At 48.5% G+C, this 22,649-nt stretch overlaps 1 protein-coding gene across 6 annotated transcripts in view; it reads right to left on the bottom strand.

Annotated features, from left to right (window-relative positions):
* Positions 1 to 9,790: 9,790 nt before the first annotated feature.
* Positions 9,791 to 22,649, bottom strand: part of CYRIB (CYFIP related Rac1 interactor B) — a 123,786-nt gene continuing 110,927 nt past the window's right edge. For all 6 annotated transcript variants that reach the window (XM_040979295.1, XM_040979299.1, XM_040979294.1 and 3 more), the window contains 8 exons: positions 21,287 to 21,392; positions 18,211 to 18,347; positions 17,223 to 17,300; positions 15,492 to 15,608; positions 14,680 to 14,759; positions 13,683 to 13,809; positions 12,027 to 12,097; positions 9,791 to 10,529 (listed from right to left, as the gene is read on the bottom strand). In XM_040979295.1, the coding sequence (XP_040835229.1) occupies positions 10,466 to 10,529; positions 12,027 to 12,097; positions 13,683 to 13,809; positions 14,680 to 14,759; positions 15,492 to 15,608; positions 17,223 to 17,300; positions 18,211 to 18,347; positions 21,287 to 21,392 (780 nt within the window). In that variant the 3' untranslated portion in view covers positions 9,791 to 10,465. The remainder of the gene's footprint in view (positions 10,530 to 12,026; positions 12,098 to 13,682; positions 13,810 to 14,679; positions 14,760 to 15,491; positions 15,609 to 17,222; positions 17,301 to 18,210; positions 18,348 to 21,286; positions 21,393 to 22,649) is intronic.

Below are 22,649 nucleotides of genomic sequence, written 5' to 3'. Positions count from 1 at the left end.
TGCCTTGGGTTACAAATCCAGCTCAGCATTTCCCCACAGGGAGAAGCAAACTCTGAGAAATGAGATACAATGACATCTGTTTTGCTATTGTGGCACTTTTCCCCTCAAAGATTTATTTAGTTGAAAGACAGAGTTGCAGAGAGAAAGAAAGGAGAATCTTCCATCCACTGGTTTATTCTCCAAACAGCTGCAAGGCCCAGGGCTGGGCCAGATGAAAGCTGGGAACTTCTTCCAAGCATCCCGCATGATGGCAGGGCCAGGCACTTGGGCCATCTTCCATTGCTTTCCCAGGCCTGTTAACAGGGAGCTAGCTTGGACCTTGAATTGGCAGGCGGCACTTCTTAGAGCTCTTTCTGAGCTCCCGTGTGTGTTGTTTTGGTGTTCAAATGCCATGGGTTTTCTTTCTGAAAATGTCTTCGATGTACCATGTTTTACACAATGCTGTACCTGCTTCATTTGGAGTGTCTCCCACCTCCAACCCCTGCAGCATCTTCCCCAACTGCCTCTGTCCCTCTACCCCCACCTACCTCTGGGACCCCCTTCCAGAAGCCTGTGAGAATGGCATGTCCAGTTTTCCCTGCCCCTTCACAGGTCCACGGGCGGAGCCGTGTGATCAGGCAGGCCACGGTGATGGTCCTGCAAGGTGTTGTCATGGCCTGCACAGTGCTGTAGCTGCTGATTGAAGAGGATCGCTGGGGTAAGTCCTCTTCACCTTCCCGGTGCCAGGCAGCACTCTGCAGCAGGATACAGCAGCAGGATGGGCAGGATGCCACTTCCCCAGGGACACGAGGGTCAGCCAACCAGGCTTCCATGCGGCAGCACTGGAAGGACTCTACTTTCACAGAATCTGGGATGGAGCTGCAGTGCACTGGAGGAAGGGCCCTGGTCCTCCCATGGCAAATGGATTTGGGGAGGTAGTGTCCCCCTGTCCTCATGGGCTGGGCATGCCTGCACGTGACCTCTGTGGGACCCTGGTGGTGCTGCCCACAGGGTTGGAGTGCCCTCCTCTGCATGGCTGGCTCCTGCCTTCCTCTTGGGATGCTCCCCTTGTCCCGCCTCTGCTCCCTCCCTTTGCAGCTGTGCTCTACCCCCCTGAAGGGCGGTGCTGCAGAGACCCTGGTGGGTGTGAGCATCCGGAGGCCTACCCCAGCTTGGACAAGACCTGTCTGGCTCCTGAGGCTCCCTCCCTCCGCCATGTCATCACCCCGTCTCTTGGGGCAGACTCCATCTGTAGAAAACAGTCAAGAATCTATGGGTGGGTCACTTGAGTGAGTGTCCCAGCTTTCAGGTCCTCCTCCAAACACAGATGGCAGGTATGGACGTTCTTCTGGCCCAGTTGGAGGAGTTGACAGTGTGTGGGACCTGGGAGCAACACCTCAGGACACTGTGAGGGTCCTGGTGGCCAGAGCAGGACCCCTGTACCCATCCCAGCAGGACATATAGGCACAAGGCAGAGCCTTGGAGTCTGAGACCTGAGCCGTGAGTTCTCTTCTTCACAGAACTAAAGGAAGGCAGAGGAGGCCCATGGATGGGCTGGGTATGGCAAGTGCCCAGCTGGTGCCCACAGAAGTGGGAGTGAGAAGCAGGCACAGAGCAGTGCTGGCCACGAGTGAGAGAAGCCTCATGGGCTCACACTCCGCACCCTCCTTGGCTGGGCCCTAGCAGGGAGCTCGACTTCCAACAACTGCAGAGCCAGGTGGCTGCCCACTTGCAGGGCCTGGCCTCACCACCACCAGAGCTGCGGGGATGCTGCTGGGTGCCTTCTGTGAGTGGCTTGGGGACCCCAGGCGATACTCCAGGAGCTGGAGGATAAGGTAAATGCAGAGAGGCAGGGTGCCAAGGGGAAGGGTGTTAGGAAGGAGACCTGGGGACTCACGGCCTGGGCAGGCACAGCTGGGTCCAGCACTCGCCAGCATCTATTCCCTGAGGACTGAACCCACACACTCTTGGCTGGAAGAGCCAAGGAAGCTTTGCTCGGCAGAGCTGGCACCTAAATGTGAGCTTGTGTCCTGTCCTCTTTGGGGTCCAAGGTGGTAGGGTGGACAGAAGCCCAAGGCAGAGCTTGTGCCATGTGACTCCCTTGTCCCGTGCCTGCAGCTGGAGCAGGCCCTGGACACCAGGCTGCTGGGACAGCTGCAGGGCCCAGGGCATGTCACTGCATGCAGCCTGTGGGACCCCTCTGATAATTTGTCATCCTCAAGATCAGGGCTTTCCTCCAACTTCTGGGAGCTCTACTGGGTAAGGGCAATTGACTGGAGCTTGGAAGAAATGCGTCCACGGGGAGGGCCCCCAGATGCAACCTGAGCAAGGTTCCCCTGACACCCCTCGCATCTCCCTAGGCCTTCTGAGAGCACTCCTTGGCTCAGCACGAGGTGCTTAAGCCAGTGCATAGTGGACCTGTTGCTTTTGATTCTCAAAGGGGGCTGGTATCAACAGCTGGAACCGTAGGCTCCTCCCAGCTTCCCTGCGTGGGCAGAGGCTCACTGGCCCTGGCCCTGTGGGATATTCTGCCCTTCCTACATCACTCAGGCTAAGACGGAGTGACCACTGTGCCCACAGATCGCCTGCCAGAGACAGAGGCACCTGGGCAGCTGAGACCAGGGCTCCAAGAGAAGGGACGCTGAAGCCAGGTCTTCCAGGATGTAGCTCCCACATGGGGAGGCTGCAGCTGATGCCCACGGGCAGGACAGTGGAGGCTCAAGCCAGCCTGTGCTGGGGTCCATCTCCTGCAGCTGAGAACCTGTGTGCCCAACCTCCTGCCCTGTGTGCTTTCTGAAAAGGACTGGGGCTGCAAGGCAAGCAAGTCAGCCCTGGTGAGGGACAGGTGCAGAGGCGGCCAACAGTGTCCACAGGTGCTCCGTTCCCTGCTCAGGTGCTCCTGCTGCCAGCCCTGCCAGCTGCAGTCACCTGTGCCTGTCACCAGGAACAAGGAGGCCTTGGCTTCCCCAGGCATGCCTGCCTGCTCCCTCCGCTGTGACTGCTATGCTGCCTGTACAATTGTTGCCGGCATGAGGCAGACCCATCCTACTTTGGAGCCTTGCAGGGGCTGTCCCTGCTGCCTGGAATGCTCTTACCTGACACCCACAGAGCTTGTTGCTGGAGCTGTAGGATCCGAGCAGGACAGAGTTGCTGTCAGTAATGCCCTCTGGTGTGCTCTGTTGTACGCAGAGTCGGTGCTCACTGACCTTGGGATCCCACCCCATGCGCTCAAGGCAGGCCTGACTCCTGGGGCGGGAGGATGCTGTTCCAGGTGGGACCGGTGGCCTTGGCCACGCCTCACCACATCCTGGTTAAGAATCGCCTCGCAAGGCCACTGCCAGCAGAGGAGCTGGTACAGACGCCCTCTGTCATGTGAAGCCCACCTCCACCCAGACTGGGTTTCAGGGAAACCAAGGAGCAGGACAGGGCAGGGCTTGCTTGAGGCCACTCAGCAGTCCAGGGTGGACACAGCTTCTGCCTTCCAGAACCACCCCTTGCCTGGGTTTCTCCCTGCCCGGAGATGCAGCCTCCCGGCTCTGCCTCCCCAGGGCTGCTGGGGCCCAGGAGCAGAGCCATGGTGTGTGAGACCCTTCCCCTGAGCACTGCTCCCTTTGCCTCTCTCACGGTTCTGAGTGACAGCCAGCATGGGCTGCTGGCCCAGTTCCTGGAGAAACAGAACCTGCCGCAGCAACTGGAGCTGAGGAGGCCCCCGGGAGGACCACAGGGGCTGTGGGAATAGCAGAGGGAGATAGAGGTTCTAGTCCCCAGCCCTGAGAGCCCTGAAAGACAGACACAGATCTTCCATCTGCTGCTCCTTCCCCAAGTGTCCACAGAAGCCACAGTGTGGGCAGGCTCAAGGCGGAAACCAGGACCTACATCTGGGTGTCCCATGGGAAGGCTGAAGCCCATGCACTCTTGACCTGCTAATTCCCAGAGTGTACACTAGCAGGAAGCTGGGATTGGAAGCAGAGCCAGGATTCAACCGCAGAAACTCCCGCAGAGGCTGCATCTGCACCAAATGTCCGCCCATTATTAGCCCTCTGCACAGCTCCGACCCAGAGTGCAGGCTCTCCATGGTCAGCTCAGTGCACCCCCTTACTCCATCCTGCCAAACGTCATTCACTCTGGTCTGTGTATACCTTGGGTCAGGGTCGAGTGAAAGAGTCAGGTCCACCCTTCTTGCCCACAGCCAAGTCCTGCATTTAGTCACACAGGCAGAGGGAGCTGGGCCTCCAGGCAGCACAGCCCATGCAGGGGCTGCCCACTCCTACCAGAGGCAGTGAAGGGTTGGGTTGACGTGGGTGGGGTTGGGGGCCCACTGCTTGACTGTGGCAGACTGCAGCAGCCCCAGGGGCTCCCACCCACCTGATTTTCAGGAGTGGATCCTTGCAGGTGGTGGGTGTCCTACAGCCCAGCTAGTGACCTTTTCCCTCCCACTGGAGTTCTACTTGACTCTGCCCAGTGGGGCTATGGTCCTTGACCTGAGCCTGCTGGAGAGCTGTGGCCTGGAGCCTCAGGAGCCCAACCAGCAGCTCACTGGGAGTCTGCTGCGGTGCCACAAGTCTGCTGTGTATGCATGCCTGGTGGGGCTGCAGCTGCTGGCTGGCCCCAGCCCAGGGCCATCTTGGTCAGTCTGAGGAGGTTGCCACATGGTGCCTCTAGGATCCCGATTCCAGGGAGCTGCCAGTCTTGGGGTGGCCCTGCCAGGACTAGCTCACACACTGCTTTCTCTTCCTTTTGGGACTGGTTCCCAGCTATTGCCCAAGCTCTTCTGAAGATGGGTCAGGATTCTTCCTGACAACTTTACTCGTTGGATCCAGAATAGCCCGACTTGGGACAAGGCTTGGCTGCCACCGACGGCTGTGCAGCCTCTGGCAAGTTGCTCTCCTTATTGCACTCCTGTCTTACACCCTGGAGCCTGGGGTTCACAGTAATTCCAGCTACTTGGACTGTGGCGAAGATACTAAAAATTAAACAATGTGCTTGTAGGAGCTGTGCTGTGCTCACTCCGAGTGCTGCTGCTGTTGTAATAACGCCCGTCTTTCTGAAGGAAGCTGCAGAGGCTTTTTCCAGCTCACAGAGGACCTGAATGTCTACCCCGATCTCACCCAGAGGTTTTCCTGTCTGTGAGACAAGAGGGGTGGGGTGAGACAGCGCAGGTTTCTCCAGCAGCAGCACTCGGGGGTTGGGGGCAGGGGACCAGGGCTAGCCACAGAGCAGGCTCTGTCCAAATCTGGCTTCTGATGCTGGCCGTTCCCAGGAGGGGTTTCCAATACTGCTTACTTTCTCCTGCACAGGTGTTTGAGGGGGTATGGGTGGTACGTGCTACCCCTACAGGGGTCCCCAGGAATTTCCTTGGCCATGGAAGGAACCCAGGAGGTTCTGACTTGGGGCCAGCCAAGAGATGGGACTGGGAGCTGCTTTGCTGCCGTGGGATGTGTGTGGAGATGCCGCCTCTGCCTTTGGCTGCTTCGGTGCAGTTCTGCCTGTCTGGTCCTTCGCAAGACAGACGGGACACAGCCTGGCAGTGTTACCTTAGCAGTTTGCTCAAGTGTGCATTGGGACCAGGGAACGCAAGGAAAGTCTAAAGCCAGTCAAGGTCAGCAGTATGGGGAGTCTCTCCCCTGCCCTGGGCTGCCCGGCTGTCTGTGCTCCACACCCCCTCCAGTCTCTCCTACCAAATGCCCCATGGGGAGATTGTCTATGCTGGAAAGACAGCAGCTCTGACTGGCAGAAAGCAGTGCCTGGAAGAGATCGCTGTGGTCCTGTGGGCCTGCCAGGCCTTCCTGCCCTCCCCTCCTGCCTCCTCATCTCCATCCATCCTTGCAGGTGCTCAGACGTAAAGCTAGGTTGCTTGACTGTTCTCACATCCCACATGCAGTCTGCGGGACAGCCCAGTCTGATCCCTGTCCCACGCCCTGCTGAGGCTCCTGCCCTTTTACCGGAATTGCTCCAGTTGCCTTTCCTTCCTTTGCTCAGCAGCTGCACTAACTCTCCAGACAGGTGGCAGCCCGCTGCTTCACTCTGAGCCGCTAGCAACCGGCTGCTCTGCCCCAACCACTTACCTCTCTCCCCTTCCCTCCTCTGCTCCTGCAGCTGTTGCACCAGTTCCCAGCTCTGCACAGGCTGCCTGTCCCAGGCTCTGGCACTGCTAGAAAACTCCCCTCCTCCCTCAGCCTTGGCCCTCATTACCATCTTAATGAGCTCCACACCTGTCCATTCTGCTACTCCACAACCTTCAAGCAGCCATCTTAGCATCTGCCATGACCTGTACCCAGTGATTACGCTGCGGTGCTGGGAATACAGCAGAGCAGGGAACATACATGTCCTGTTCCTACAAGACAGCGTGGGGCAAGGCAGGCATTTAAAACATGGCATACTCACTGTTCAATACAACTGCAAGGAATTAGTTGCAACTGTAGGTTAGTTACTAGCAGGTAGTAATGAGACCTGACCATGTCCTAGGACTCCACTCCCGCCAGGCATACTGACCAAGCAGGACTGCTCCCCCAGGTAGGGGCAGAAGGTATGGGGACAGCAGGGAGAGGCAGCAGGCTGGCCTAGGCCTTGCTCCATGAGCAGACCCTCCCCCCTTGTCTTTGCAGCCTGAGGACACAGGCCACATGTGTCTCTGTGCAGGTACTCTCAAACCACACACCGACACACACTGTGAACACTCAGGTTGTACTGAGTTTTAAACACACAGGTGATGTCCAGCCCATCTGGTGGAAAACTGCAGTCACGACCAAGGGCATTTCCAGTGTGTTCCGGGACCTCTGAAGGTGTTCAGGCAGTCATGCAGCACGGTCCAGGACCCCATCATGTGACCAAAGTTAGGACCACCACTGATGGCCTGGAACAGGCTAGCCCACAGCAGCCCCCTTAAAATCATTAGATCTGCCACCACAGGTGAGACTCAAAATTCAATACATCTACAAGCTAATTTTAAGACTGCTAATTTTGTATGGGTCTTGAGTGAAACATTTAAATGGCTTATGGCAGAAGAAAGGCTTCCCACCCCTGCTCTTGAACAATGGGGATACCTGTCAATGAACATCGAACATGCGTTTTTTTAACGTGATGAGATTGTCCCAGGGGTTATAATGAGATTAACATCGAAGATTTCCAACCCAGGGTGTGCAGGGGGCCACTATGGGCATTCAATGGTGCAATTGCAGGGCCACACGAGAGGTAGCTGTTTTGAGTATTGGTTTATAATGTCACATGAAGTTCAAAGGGGGGTCTAGAGCAGCAGTCTAGTGGCTAAAGTCCTCGTCTTGCAAATGCTAGAATCCCATATAGGTGCCGTAAGTTTTTATCCTGGCTGCTCCACTTCCTATTCAGCACACGGCTTGTGGCATGCGAAAGCAGTAGAGGATGGCCCCAAACCTTGGCACCCTGCACCTGCGTGGGAGATCTGGAAGAAGCTCCAGGCTCCTGGCTTCAGACCGGCTCAGGTCCATCCGTTGCGACCACTTGGGGAATGAACCAGTGGACAAATGATCTTCCTCTCCTCTCTGTAAATCTGACTTTCCAATAAAAATAAAGCTTTTAAAAAGAAATGAGCAGGCTCGGGGCCACTGACTCAACATACAGATCTTCTCGGTCCATATCCTATTTTGATCATTTTCAATACGCGCTCTTGCTGAGAGGCCGTCATGGGCTGTTGGGCAGTAGGGCTGAGTAACATCACTGCACGGAGGACAGAGGTACAGAGGCAGGGCTTAGGACAAGGACACACTGACCAGCGCTGGGCTTCAGAGTGAAGACAAAGGAAGCCCAGCTTCAAGTGGGCAAGGCACAGCTTGGTCCGGGATGCTGGCCACTTTCCCAATGAGCCCATGCCCAACCCATCATCCTTCATTCCAAAGACAGACATTAAGAGGTAAGACTGGGCGCGGAGACGATGCCTATTTGGTCTCGGGGCTGCCAGCTGACCTGAGGGGACTCCATGTGGCAGCAAGTGCTTGTCTTGTTAGGCTGTCAAATCCATCTGCTCTGAAGGGGGAAGCCAGGCAAATTCAGGGAAGGGCCACACAGGAAATACATGAACCTCTCAGGGCCTTACGGTCTCTGACACAATTCCGTTGTTGTGGTGCAAAAGCAGCCATAAAAATATGTAAACCAACCAGGTTATGTTCCAATAAAACTTTTATTCATGAACATGAATTAGAATTTCATAAACTTTTCTCATGCCACAAAATAATTTTGTTTTCAACCTTTTAAAAAACCATTCTTTATATTCTTTTGATTTTTTTCCCCCAACCTTTTTAAGCAACCATTCTTAGCTCATGAGCTGTACAAAAACAGATGGAGCGCAGTCAGGCCTCAGAGCAGTGCGTCAACTCCTGGCTGGAGCCAGAGTCTCCAACTACTGCTGCACAGGCAGACCCGTGTCGGCGGCACTCAGCACAGCACCGGGACGCCCGAGAGCAGTCACTCTTCAGCGTGCATTCGCTCCGTCCGAGTACTCCTCTGGCACCAAGTCCAGCTCGGGCAGCCAGGTGCGGGTTCTCAGGTGCTCACGCTGCCCTCTCCACGTCCCACACTTCTCACACAGTCAGCGAAAACATCCACAGGCGAGGCGTTTTAGGAGATCCCACCATTAGACTCAGGGCTGCCGTTAACAAATGACCATCAAGTGGGCAGTGGGAACCAGCGATTCACGCCCACAATCCTGCAGGGCAAAGCCGGATCTGAGATGGTAGCCGAGCTGCTTCCTTCTGGGACTTGGGGAGAAGCGCTCCCAGGGCTGCTGGTGCGGCTCCCTGGCTGAGACCCTGCCGCTCCCACCTGTGTCCACCTTCACAGGGCCTGCCACCCTGCATCTGGCCTTCCTTTCCTAAGGACTTGTCCGTATGTTTAGGGCCCACCCTGAGCCAGCATAAACTCACCTCCATTTCACCGGCAATTACCCTTTAGCTACCCTCACAGAGTCCTGGTGGACACACTCTGAAGGATTCGCTAGTCAGCCCATTGCAGGACTTTCAGAAGAAGCCTGGGAGGATACTGTCAGTGTTGTCCGGAAGGTTCCAGGAAACAGAAGCTGACCTTTCAAGATGCGTTTATCAGATGCACACAGGGTGACACTACGTTCACTGACCTGCCAGACAGGAGTTTTAAACGCAACAGTGCAGGAATCATATAGCAAGCAGCTCAGCCCAGGTGCAGACAAGGTGTAAGGTGGAGGGTGGAGGAGGCTGAGGGGGCAGCAGGATTCCATCCCGAAGGGCTCTGTAGCCTCAGGGTGGTGCTCCACTCCCGGGAGGACGTGATGGCAGCTCCGGTGGTTCTCTGGTGCGGCTGGCCATCTGCCATGGGACCACTGGCGTGGCCGTCGCAGCCAACACTGAGCAGCTGTTACTTCCTACTCGTGAGATTTGGATTTCATCATCTTAAACTGAAAACCATGTTAATTTCCTATCACCAGTGAGACCGTGATCTTGACTTTTCTCCACGGAGTTTCTCTTCTACCCACTCCCCTCCCCCAGTGTCAAGGGCCGCTCAACCTGCTCTCGCTGCTACGCTTTCACCCCGGGAGCTGCGAACAAGTCACAGTGTGGCTTTCCTTCCATTATTACATCCACAGAAACCAAGAGAAAAAGTCACATTAGTGACAAGATCACTGATCTTACACCACATTTAACAAAAATTTTAAATCAATTAGAACTATGTACATAGACGACAATGATGAAAAATGCTATCGATAAGACTCAGCTCTCCCCAAAAGAAGAAAAACTTAGGCAATATGTATACAAATTCCATAAAAATATACATGGGGAAAAAACAAACATCAGTAAACCAACCACACTTAGAAAAATGAAAGCTGATTTTTATTTATCATCAACAGCCATTCCTTAAACATGAACATGCATACGTAATAATCTACGCACACATCACAGTTTTTAACGTTAGTTAATAAAGGTTAAACACACAACATACATCCTTACAAAAAAAGTCAAAATGCAAACTTAACACTTTAAACAAAAGTCTTACTAATTTAAAAAAGTTTGTGTTGGGTACCATTTGTACAACACAATTAATTTAAACATTTTCATTTTGGCTGCACATGAAAAAGCGGCAGTAGAAAATAAAGTTGTTGAGGGCTTTTAAATAGCAGATAGGCAGTTTTGCCATGCAGGAGAAGCAATATTAAATATTAGTTTTCAAAAAAAATCCACATTTAAAAATATTTAGTTCAAGTCACAGAATTGTTTCTCAGTAGAGACCCCCCAATGCAATGCATAATTAGCTGCCTCAGATGGCCTGTTTGAAAGGACAATATCCTTTCAGAGTGTAACATTACTGATTTTGGCACAGAAAAGAAGTCTTCAGAACAAGAACATGATTAAAAAAGAGGGAGGAGGAACAGAGGAAACAAAAGCGAGAGTAAATGAGATAGTAACTGCAATCACTAAAAGGCTGTGCATCTCAGTCACTGCAGAACACTGCCCCCCGGCCACAGCAGGTGCTCGTGCCACAGCTGTTATTGCAGCATGGATTTAATTTGCTTGGAGGTAGTCTCATCATTCAAATGTTTTGTTGTGTACCTAGAAGAAAAATATCAGCATTAGGGAATTTTTAAAAACCCACATCAGGTTTTATGATTTTAATAAGATTAGCAAATGGCCAGGCAACTCTCTCATGGAATCACACTTTTTCTGTACAGCTTTAACCCTGCTGCCTCCTGCAGCTCAGCCTCTGGACCAGTTGCCAGAACAGTTCACAGCTACTCAGTTACAGCTTGAAATGGGAAACTCAATAATAAGCTGTAACTTCTCACTCAGAGGAAGTAAGTATCCTGTTCCGACTTTGGCAAACTATGGCCAAGTCCAACTCATCTCTATTTCAGCATGAGCTGTAAGCTAAGTGTATTTCTCCTTTTTATGTTTTCGACGGGTTGGGGAGTCCTGGATGCTTCCTACCCAGCTCCTTGAAGACACACCCAAGAAAGCACTGGAGAATGGCCCAATGCTTAGACTCCTGCTTCCAGCTGTGAAACCTGGAACAAACTTCTGGCTTTGGATCAACCAAATTCTTTTTTTTTTTTTTTTTTTAAGATTTATTTTTTCTATTTTTTTTCATTGGAAAGGCGGATATACAGAGAGGAGAGACAGAGAGGAAGATCTTCCGTCCGATGATTCACTCCCCAAGTGAGCACAACGGGCCGATACTATGCCGATCCGAAGCCAGGAGCCTCTTCTGGGTCTCCCACGCGGGTGCAGGTTCCCAAAGCTTTTGGGCCGTCCTCGACTGCTTTCCCAGGCCACAGGCAGGGAGCTGGAAGGGAAGTGGGGCTGCCGGGATTAGAACCGGCGCCCATATGGGATCCCGGGCGTGCAAGGCGAGGACCTTTAACCACTTGCGCCACCGCGCCGGGCCCCAAATTCTTTTTTTTTTTTTAAGAGTTATTTTTATTTTTTTATTGGAAAGGCAGATATACAGAGAGGAGAGACAGAGAGGAAGATCTTCTGTCTGCTGGTTCACTCCCCAAGTGGCTGCAATGGCCAGAGTTGAGTCAATCCGATGCCAGGAACACGGAATTTCTTCCAGGTCTCCCAAGTGGGTGCAGGGTCCCAAGGCCTTGGGCGATCTTCAACTGCTTTCCCAGGCCACAGCAGAGAGCTGGATGGGAAGTGGAGCATCCAGGACATGAACCTATGCCCATATGAGATCCAGTGCATCCAAGGTGAGGATTTAGCCATTAGGTTACAGCACTGGACTACTTGAATTTTTCCTTACAAGATTCTGTTTTCTGAATTTAAGTTAACATTTATTACAAAAAATAATAAGCAATCTTTGCTTCAAGAGGGACAAAAAGTAAAAGCCAAAATCTTCAAATGAAAAATTAAATTGATGTCTCATAAAATTCTCAACTTTTCTCATCAAAAACTCTCTCGTAACTACTATTGGACAAATGCACCAGCCAGCAAAATGAGACTATTTCTAGTTTCAATATTTCTCTTCATTTCCTGTGTGCTACTTCCATGCTGAACTATTTCCTTTACATGCCCGTGAGCCGAGGAGCTTCTGGGACAGATACACACCTGAGAGCGTTTAGAAGACCTTCTACACTGCTGGGGGGCTGGTCCTTAAGAACTTTGATACAACCTTTCATCTGAGGAGTGAAGAAAACAAACAGTCATCCTGCTTTTTAAACAACATTCATTTTTACTAAAGTAAAATAAACTTCAGCAGAACTCCAGCTATGCAGTTAAGGGTGCATTCTAGACATGTCAAATTAGTTTTTCCTAGAAGAACAGAACAAAAATAAGATTATCTTAAGTTTGACAATGACACAATTTTTTTTCAGAAACAGATCAAACTGAAGCACCATCCACACAGACAGGGAACAAAAGCCTTGCTGGGAGAGACCTCCTGAAGGGGGTAGGTAGCTATTTCAAGGGCAGAGTGGTTTCAGGTAGCAAGGCACGCAGCAGGATCCCAGGCAGCACCTGATGACAAAAACAGACAGCAGGAAGCAGGAGAAAGATGAGGGTCTGATGGGGCTGGAATAGCATTATGGGGGCCCTACATGTCAGAACGACTCATCTGGAACTGGCAGGGCAGGAAGCGGGGATCCCAAAGGCTATTACAGGGGCTGGTGTTGTGAGCACCCATACTAGGGGCCGTTTGAGCCCTGGCTGTTCTACCTCTTATCCAGCTCCCTGCTAACGTGCCTGGGAAAATGGCAGAAAATGGCTCAAGTGCTTCAGCCTTTGCTACCTGAGACTCGGATCAAACTTTTGGCTTCTGCCTGGCCCAGGCCAAGGCATCTCAGGAATGAACCAGTGCATGGAAGATTCCCAGCGCCCACTCCCACCTGTAACTCTTTCAAATGAAGGAAGCAGGGAGAGCGGGAGGGAGGAAACGGATGGTAATGAGGACGTGAGGGGCAGAGCCCTCCGGGTAACAGGAGCAAGCACAGGGCAACAGAAGAACACAGGCCGTAGCAGTCAGCCCCCTGCAGCACCCACACTTCCACTCCGCTTTAGAAAGGGCCAGTAACACCACACCCAGCAGAGCAGTTTTCAGAGTCACTTGGGGAACAGACGCAGGGAACACTCCCTTCCCTTCAGATGTGCAGGTCAGCCAGAAGATCCACACCAGCAACTGAGATCTAAACCACTACCAGCCCGAACCAGCTACAAAAGGGAACTGGGAGTGAGTTCTCTTCTGCCGCTGCTGGAGCACGGATAAACTAGACATGAGAATCTGACGGCGGAGACCTTCACACTGCTTTAGGAGAATCTTTATTACAAGACAACGGGATGATGACTGAGTAGAGGAAAGATTATACTGAAAGTCATTTTCAAAAAGTGTGGTTTCTTCACCGGAGCACCTGTACTGAGACAGACATTTTCAAATAAATTTATTATTAGAAATGGCCTTTGGAGGCACAACTCAAAGACTTCATCAGAGAATTTTTCACAACTAATGACTTAAATATACTGCAAACAGGCAGAAGGCTCCTCCACCCCTTGCCCTGAAGACAGCACAGTCACCCTCTGTCACTCCATGCCACCTGTCAACATACTACAAGAAGACATCTAACAAGACAGCAGTGTAGGTCAAAGGCCTCTTAATCACTAGCTACAAATGACGGTTCTGTCAAGAGTCCAGCACAAAGCCACTGTTTAAATAAAATGCTAATCTACAGGTTCTGCACAAGGACACTGCTTGACATCACTGGAACAACTCACATCAATCTTGGAGGTTTTGGCGAATGCGCCCACTGGATGCACGTGGTCATACAGTATGATGACGCCCACCATTACTCTCAAGCAGAAGGACACTGTCTCTTCATTTGTAAACCTGCTTCTGTATTCCCTGGAAGGCAGAACGGAAACCGGGTAAGGCACATCACAGAACTCTCCAGAGAACAAATGCCACCGCCATGTGACACCATCTCATCCCTTCCATCTCTAAAATGGATGTGACCATGGTACCATGAGAAGGCGGCAGACAGAGCAGTGTCACCCCACACTATAACCTCTGTACCTACCTTGGCATATTACCCCCTCTGCCTGACTGGAAGCAACAATTGCAGAGACCTGTCAAGTGGCCTCAGAAAAACCCTGAGGACAGGCGTGCTGCTAAGGCTGTCGTCACCATCAATGATGGAAGCTAGCTGCCCTCCCACTTCATGTTTCCAACTACATGATGCATGAAGAAAGGCTTTGGAAAAAAAAGCACATGAACACCAAAGTTCTCAGCAAAAATCAGCTACTATTCAAGAATCCAGAGGGTTTCTCTTGTCCTGCTGACAGGAAAATCCAGCCAGCACACCCTGTTGTACTCCTTCTGGCAAAGGCTTGAGACGGAAAAACACAGAGGAGATTCAAATACATATTGGAAAAATTAAAGCCTAAAATCAACACTAGGAGAAAAAGGGATGAACAGAAAAGTAACACTAGTCCTTGGGCAAAAGGCAAGGCTGCTGCCTAAGAAGGCAGAATGAGCGTGAGAAGTATAACGGAGGGGCTTTGAAGCTCCTGCTCCCCCACTCCAGACCCCAAGAGCCAGAAGAGCTGCTCTGCTTCCCACGAGGCTGCAACTTGCTTTGCTCATGTATCAATAATTGATACTTCCAAACACACTGTCCCTACCTTCCCTTTACAGACCTGCTCTGTTCGGCTATGTTTCAAAATAGCAGTTATCACAATATTGTCAAAGGGAAAAGGATCAGTCAATACTCACGGCGTTTCCAGCATGACTCTGCACACGCTAGCCATGGTGCTGAGACAATCTGTGGTGTTTTCTATTGGTAAGTTTTTATTCTGTAAGTGCATGGAGAACAAAAAGTAAAAGTGACAGTCAATAATTCACTTGTAATTTAACCCCAGCATATCACAAAAAATGAGCAACTTTAAAATCTAGGTAACTTTCTCACTAACACACCAGGTCCTGGCAGTGTTCCGAGCTAGAGAATGCAGATCTGAGCACAGCGCGGTGAGGCCCTCCCTCTGAGAGGAGCTGCTGTGGTCGCTGGGAGAGAACCACCCCTGCCATGCAGACGGGGGCTGCCCGGCAGAGCTTCAATGCCACGGAGCATCTGAGCTCTATGCTAAGGTACTAGGAGGTTTCTGGAAGCACTAGAAGCAGAGTAGGGAAGGAATGTGGTTTATGATTACCTGGCAGCTCTACAGAAAAACAGCTATACAAGGCAAAGATTAAGAACCCAAGGTGCTAAGTGAGATGAGAGGGCAGCGGTCTGACCAGGACAGGCAGCAAGGTCTGTGATATATTAATTGACTGAATGAATGTAAGGAGTATGCAAGAACTTCAAAGTTCCCATTTGCACACGTCTTTCTTTCAGAAAACAAGAGCTGGGGGAAAGGCAGGGGAGACAGACATCCAACAGTTCGGAGGCGGTGGCTTGCGCATCACAGAAAGACCAGGGCTCCCGTGTGGGTCTGCAGTCGGCCAGCCGCACCAGGTATCAACAGTCCGGGGGCATCTGCGAACAGTCAGCACGTGGTGGGAGAGAACGCCTGCGGAGGAAGGCTTACCTCTGAGACAAATTTTGTTGTGGCATCACTTAAGGTTTTCAGCATTGGGGTTGCCTCCGCATAAAACAAAGACATTCGATTTGCCAGTTCATTGTTTACTTCATTCTCTCCTTCTGCCTGTGTGGACAGTAAGAACATTTGCTGTTAGTTCACAAATTGTTGAATATGTGACATTTCTGGAAAAACACTGAGGCAGGATGTCTACCGCATTAATAACGCATGTTAAGTTAATCTAAAAATATTCTTGACAAAACTTCATTTTAGACTCTTATTCACAGAATATTTAGACAATCTTTAAAAGTAAAAACAACAAAATGATGCAGAGTTCAGAAGACTGGCAATGATGATGTGCCCTGCCCTGCAGTATGAACAAATACTTACACAGCATACTCAACGGTGCGCTGAAAGGCAACGGCAGGGAGGAAATGAAGAAGGCCCAGTGAGTGAGACTGCTCCGAGTGTAATGGAGAGGTGAACTGGGTACTCCTTCTGGGACGGGGAAGCATGCCACCCAAGGACTCAGTGAAGTAATCACAGCGAGAGTGTCAACTGCCGACTGGCATGTCACCAGGCAGCACCCAGTGAAACAAACCTGGAGCGAGGTGGCAGAACACCTTTAATGCTCGCTCAAGTTACGTTTTTCTTTCATACGGTATGGGGAGCCACTCAGAGCGTCAGAAGAAAGGAATTACAGTTAAGTCACATTTCTAAGGGAAATTAACTGCTGGGTGAAATTTAAGGTTCCTGCGTAAGAGAAGCAGAGGCAGGAGAGCAGAGCAGAGCCCCTTCACTTGAGATCCGGCATTCTCTGCATGCGTACTGACGCTGACAGGACTAGATGACTTGGACGTCTGGCCCTGGACGACGGTAAGGACAGCTACGGTGGCCAACTGGGGGCTTTGCTCTCAGTCCCTTTCATATGGCGCATGAGAAGATGAGCCTCATATCAGAAACTGGACCAAGCAAGTAACGGCCATTTTTTGGGAAAGAAAATTTTTTCTTTATTTTTAAAAATAATCTCTTTGGGGATTTTTAAAAATATCACACTACCTAGCACTCCTCACCCAGTAATAGTATTCCTTGATTAAACCACCTACTGGAAGCTGGAAAAGATTTAAAAAATTTTTCTGTTTCACACCAATTAACACAGTGTAGGTGCTCAAATCAACAAAAGGACAAAGTAATACTGTCTTCAAGTCTGAAGTCTTACCTCCAGCTGTAACTCCCTGGAGAAGGGAGGGGAAGGCAGGAGCACAGCCATCTTGGCCCATAGGCCAGAGGACAGCCTGAGACCCGGCCTCTGCCCAAGACCTGGCCTCCACCTGAGACCCGGCCTCTGCCGTAAGACCCAGCCTCTGCTCCAGTAAGCTTCGGTCACCTCTGTCATCCAGGCCGATTTCCAAAATAAAACAACACAAAATCACCCCACCCAAACCACACAAACCTGGAAATGCCTGTGCAGTTCAAGTGGTAATGCATACAGAAAGCGTCATGATTATTAATGTTAGATAAAAGCAACTGCGTGGAAACAGTCCTGAGAGTTAAGAGAGAGGAAAAATAGGACAGCGCCATGTGGCTCCCTTATTTGTTCTCTTCTCCCACAGCTCTGTCTGTCCATAATTACTAACTTTACTACTAACATTATCTGAGTGAATGAGCAAATGAACAAATAAAGGAAAAAAATGAACAGACTGAGTTCCTACCACCCCCGAATTCAAAGCAGTAACTTACTGGAACATTATTAATCCTCATGCGGCTCAATGTTCTTCTGTAGTAGCTGAAATCGTTCTGTATCGCTGGATTTGTCATCTAAAAATGATATTTATGAAGAAAATGTTACGCGCCAAATGCTGATGTGAAAATTAAGCAAAAAACTGAAATACAGCTTTGATGAGTAATGTTAACATTCCCTTATTGTTTGAAAACTGTAATTGGTACGAACACAAGACAGCTTTAACACTGTACTCGGCCCTTACTGAACATAAAACCAAGACTGCTTCTCATTCAGGGGAAGCAGATTTTCTTTCTTGTTTCAATAATCCAGGTAGTATAATTTTTTAAAAGCTAAGAAAAATTGACAAAATGAACCAAGCAAATAAATGCATATGCATTTGTCCTGATTTACTAAAAAAGGCTTTTATTTCTGTGATCCTGCCCTCACACAGAAACATTCACACTCACAGTCTCAGAAGGAGGATCAGGAGCTGTCTGGGTTACAAGCATGAGGCCCTAACGCAGGTACCCCGCCCTTCCGTCTTCTGGTAAGTCCATCCCAGCTGGCAAGGCCACGGCCTGGCCAAGCTCTCCTGAGAGAACTCCAGCTTTTCCTGCTTTATACTCACTTTCAACCTCAGGATAATCACAATTAGAAAAAGCAAGCAAGAAAGGAAGGAAGGGAGAGAAAGAAGGTGACACAGGAAGAGGGAGAAACTTGAACATTTGAAAACAACTAGAACGAACAGAAAAGAAAAACTATTACAAAAGAAGTTCAATGTTGTTATATTTCAGAGATGTTATAAAATGAAGACTACAGTTCGGGCAATTTCCTATTTGCCACATAAGGTATCAAAAGATCCACCTTATTTCTAAACCCAGTTTTTCATTTCTGTTAAGGTCTGATATAAATTGAACACATTTTCACACAATTTCAGGCTTTCCCTCCTGTAACTCACTGAAAGAGTCATAATTTTTGCAACAATCAAGTTGTTGAAAACCGTACCTTGAGTTCATCAAACCGGAGCGTGAAATGAAGAATTTCTGCAAACTGTTTAGCCAGAGCCTGCTCTCGCTCTAAATGCTGGGTGGGAGAGTAAGGGGTGCTGGTCAAGGCTCCCAGGAGACCTCGCAATGCTGCTTCTAAAAAAGAAAAAGTAAAGGGTTAGTTGTTTCTATCTTTGCAACATTTGGTAAAAAGTGAACAATTCACCAACACTACCTTAACTCTCAGGAAAGGTTTCTTTAGCAAAAACTCAGGAGAGTTAAATCTAATCAAAACAAAGAAATACAAAATCTGCAACTGATGATGTACAGCATACAAATGCAATAGTTCAATACAACAAAATCTTAAAAACACCAACTCTGCTTCAACATGTACATCTGAATTAAATACCAGGATCGATGGGCAAATTTTACATTACTGTCACCAATCTCCACAAGGCAGAATTTGGTTTTATGAAATAACTGTTACTTACTAGGAAGCAACAGCTTCATGCTACTGTGTCCACACAGCCAAGTCTGTGCATGGCTATGAATATTAGACCAGCTTTGATTATGCTGCTTATATATAAATACAGACAACATAACCAAGTGTTTTGTTTAAGAAACTTTCTAATTTCTTAGGACTTGGCATTTCAGGGTCATAATAGGGACATTCTGAGACCACCACTGTGGTCCAGGACTGGATGTAAAAGATGCCTCCTACAACGGCAATTTGAGTCCTTGTTGGAACACTTCTGATCCAGCTCCCTGCTAAGGCACGTGGGAAAGCAGCAGACGCTGACCCACGCGCTCAGGAGAGACTCGGGAGAAGCTCCTGGCTCTTGCCTTCAAACTGGCCCCGATTCGGCCACTGCAGCCGTTTAGAAAGTGAACCAGCAGAAACAAGACTTTTCTCCTTCTCTCTCTTGACTCTTTCAAATAAATAAAACTACCTCGTTTTAAAAAAGAAATATTTGAATTCACTACATAAGCAAAATAGTTCCTCTGAAATAAGCGCTACTTTTGGAAGTCAGACTAAGAAATACTGTAATGGAAATATGGTATTTCACTTAAAACACACACACAGAGAGAGAAAGAGAGAGAGATTGAGAGAGAAATATCAAACTCAGAGATGAGTCAGACAAGTGCTAGTTTATAGTTAGAAAAAATGAGCCTAAAGAATTAAGTGATGCTGTAACAATAAGTTAAGGGTTCAGATCAATAACAACTTAATTGATAAATCAAGGAATCTATTAGATCTCCAGCTCTAATAACAGTCCTGCCATGTATTTGTGCAGCCTGTTTATATGGAGCAACACCCACACTGCGCACTCACTGCAGTCTCTGTTAACTTTCAGCCTCCTCCACCGGACAAGCACATTACAGATGGATGAACTGAATCTCAAAGAGGTGAGGAACCCCAGGTGACAGGTCGTAAATGCCAAAGTCTAACTCTTTCCATTCTAATAAACTGTCTCTCAAATAAGGCAACAATCTGTTTAGACTTCTGTAAGATAATCAAGCTGACTACACTGAGAGTAGGAATGCCTTATGCGGCTGCTGCTCACCCGGTACTGAGCTAGACACTTCACAGACATCAGCTCTCACTGAGCTTCTCTGCCTTCCTTGTGCTAGGAAAAGACCACTTTTCTTCCTACCACCCATGCAAAGTGCTGATACTTTGAAGAAAAAAGCTGTGATGGGTGCTGGAAAGCAGTATGAGGGACAGTGGGAAGAGAGAAAACTAGGCACTCCCCTAGCTGCAGCCGCAGGAAGACTTCCCTGAACAACGACATCTGGACAGAGTTGGAAAGGTTCCCGAGGATGAGCAAGAGTTGCAGCCAACACAGGGAGCCAGAGCCTGAGCTGAGACAGCAAGCAGAAGTGCAGGAACAGCAAGGGGAAAGGAACAAAAGACGGGGACATTTCATATGCGATGCTAAGTACTCTAAGGCGCCTAGGTAGGGCAGGTGCGTGTCTAAGAACCCCACTTGCAGAGAGTACAGAGTGCACCATAGGGTACAAACAGATCAGAGGTGTGAGCATGGATGTGCAAACTGATTATGAGGAAAAGTATTTTCAGTTTCCTTTATATACACGTAGATGTGTATATAAAGATCCATTACATGGATCACTGTTAATGTAAGCAGAAAGTGAAGCTTGAGAGATTAGAACAATTATTTGAAAAATCCACAGCAGACTAAGGTGAAGGAAGCTTGCATTAACGACAAGGCTTGCTGAAACGGAGGTGAATTTCAGCGTTCCAAGCGGAGTCAGGCCAGCAGGCTGGTGGGGATGTCAGTGAGCAGGAGCTGCAGAGCTACAATTCCCCGATGGCTGGAGCCAAGCAACCCAGGACCAAGGCTGCGTATGCGCAGGGAAGGCAGTGAGTCAGCCTCTTCCTGCAGTGAGCAAGGCCACGCTTCAACAGAGGACCTATATACAAAAGATCCCTCTCAAGGGCACAGCAGGAGAGATGTTCCTTCCATAGCTGGCTTGCTCCCCCAAATGGCTGCAACTGGCTGGAGCCAGGCACCCTACTGTGCCAAAGCACCTCAACTATCCTCCGGCTGCACGGGCAGGAAGCTGGATCGTAAGTGGGGCAACTGGACCTCAAATCAGCACTCCAATGTGTGAACCAGAGCGGCTGGGCCCCAGTGCCAGCTCATACTCTTCAGTTTCTGACACCATCAGAAATTATTCTAAGAGCATGAAAACAGAAACAGTCCAAGGGTTGGCAGGATGAGTTCTTTTTAAATCTGTGGATTATTTAAACTTAGGTGTTCTTAAAAATCACCCGCGAAGCGACTTAACTGTAAATCTGGAGAGAAATTAAACCAATTGGTTTATATCATACTTAAACTCTTTTTAACACACACACAAAAATCAGACATTTCCCAACAGAAATGAAGATTTATTGAAGAAAAGGGTCTAGATACATCAAAGACCTGGGCTGTGGGGCTGGTGAGTATACTACATTCTGATCCCACAGTATGCATCTTCAGCACTTCAACACTGTACACATGAAACACTTTGCTGGTATTACAGAAGTCTTTTCATTAGTCTTTGTACTCATAAGGACACATCTCTGAACTTACCTAACCTCTGAGAAAATTCATAGAATTTCTTTAATTTTCCCACTAGTGGAACAACTGCTCCCCATGCCTTCTCTTGCAATTTCTCATCTGCCGGATGCTGGATTGCCTTTAAAATCCAAAGAATACAATCAGATTTGAAAAATCACAACATATTACTTAACATTAAAATACAGGTTTTAGCAAATGTGGGAAAATAATGAAATGCAGAGGCCCTTGTCAATCCCATGAATACTTTTCTCAACATATCTGCAGTTATTCTTGCAATAGATGTCGATACAGTGGAATAAACAAAATGACACAATAAATGTGTGTTATCGACATTACATCTTATTAGCTTTTAGATCCACAAAATAAAGTATTTTATTTTATTTCCCATTTCACAGGTAGGCTTTCTTAATATTTCTTTGTCAAAGAATGTTTTGATGCAATAAATGAAACACACACACACACACACACACAAACACAACAAAAAAGGCAATAAATGAGGGAAACAAGTCTGGCAATTAGCTGAAACATATGTGAAAAGCCTTGGCCCAAAGCAACTCGAAGCACCTTAGCCAAACTGAAATGTGATTTAGAAATGGTCAGAAACCTAAGACACTACTTCCTAGGCTTTCCCAAATATGAACAACTAGTTTCAAATCTGAAAGGAGTGAAAACAAAACATTTTTTATAGACCTCAGCATGAACATGGCTTTGTTCTAGGCCCAGAATTTTAAACCACTGGACGATTTTTTCTCAGAATAGACTGCTATTCTCCCCAAAATACTCAAACGTTTTCATCTGCTTTTGGCCTACAGATGCTTTTCTTAACACTTTATGGAACCGAATTCTGTTTTCAACAACCTAGTTTGCTTTCTTTAATAACCTCAAAAAAGCCCAAATTACAAAGTTAATCATCATACAATTTTGGTTATCTAGAAATACAGTATTGTTGAAGAAAACCTAACTTCACAAAAAGAGTCACAATTCCCATTTCACATTATACAGTTTAAAGAAGTGTTGCTATTAATTGATGTATATTTAAAAAAACTTATTAGCCTCAAGCACATGCTCAGTAAATATTCAGTATCAAGTTAAAAAACAAATGAAAACAAAAAACTTAGATATGTGTATTAAGAAGCCTATGCAGCCTTTCAATGTTCTAAAAATAATTTTTTGAAACAATTCACATAAAATGTTCTAGTCAATGCTATCAATTCAGAAGAGCTAGCTATTCTGCTCTGTCTTGTACTGGAACTGAAAAATCACTGCTCTTCCATGGCAAGGATTTTGTGATTTCCGCTATCGGGTTCACTGCTATTAGCCAAAGGCCTCGTTTAAAACCTATTATATCTCACCATGTAAAATGGAACTCCACAAA

This window comes from Ochotona curzoniae, unplaced genomic scaffold (assembly GCF_017591425.1).
Source record: "Ochotona curzoniae isolate NIBS_2020 unplaced genomic scaffold, NIBS_Ocur_1.0 contig_3190, whole genome shotgun sequence".
In the NCBI taxonomy this organism is placed as follows: Eukaryota; Metazoa; Chordata; class Mammalia; order Lagomorpha; family Ochotonidae; genus Ochotona; species Ochotona curzoniae.
This window is presented reverse-complemented; position numbering and strand designations above follow the sequence as displayed.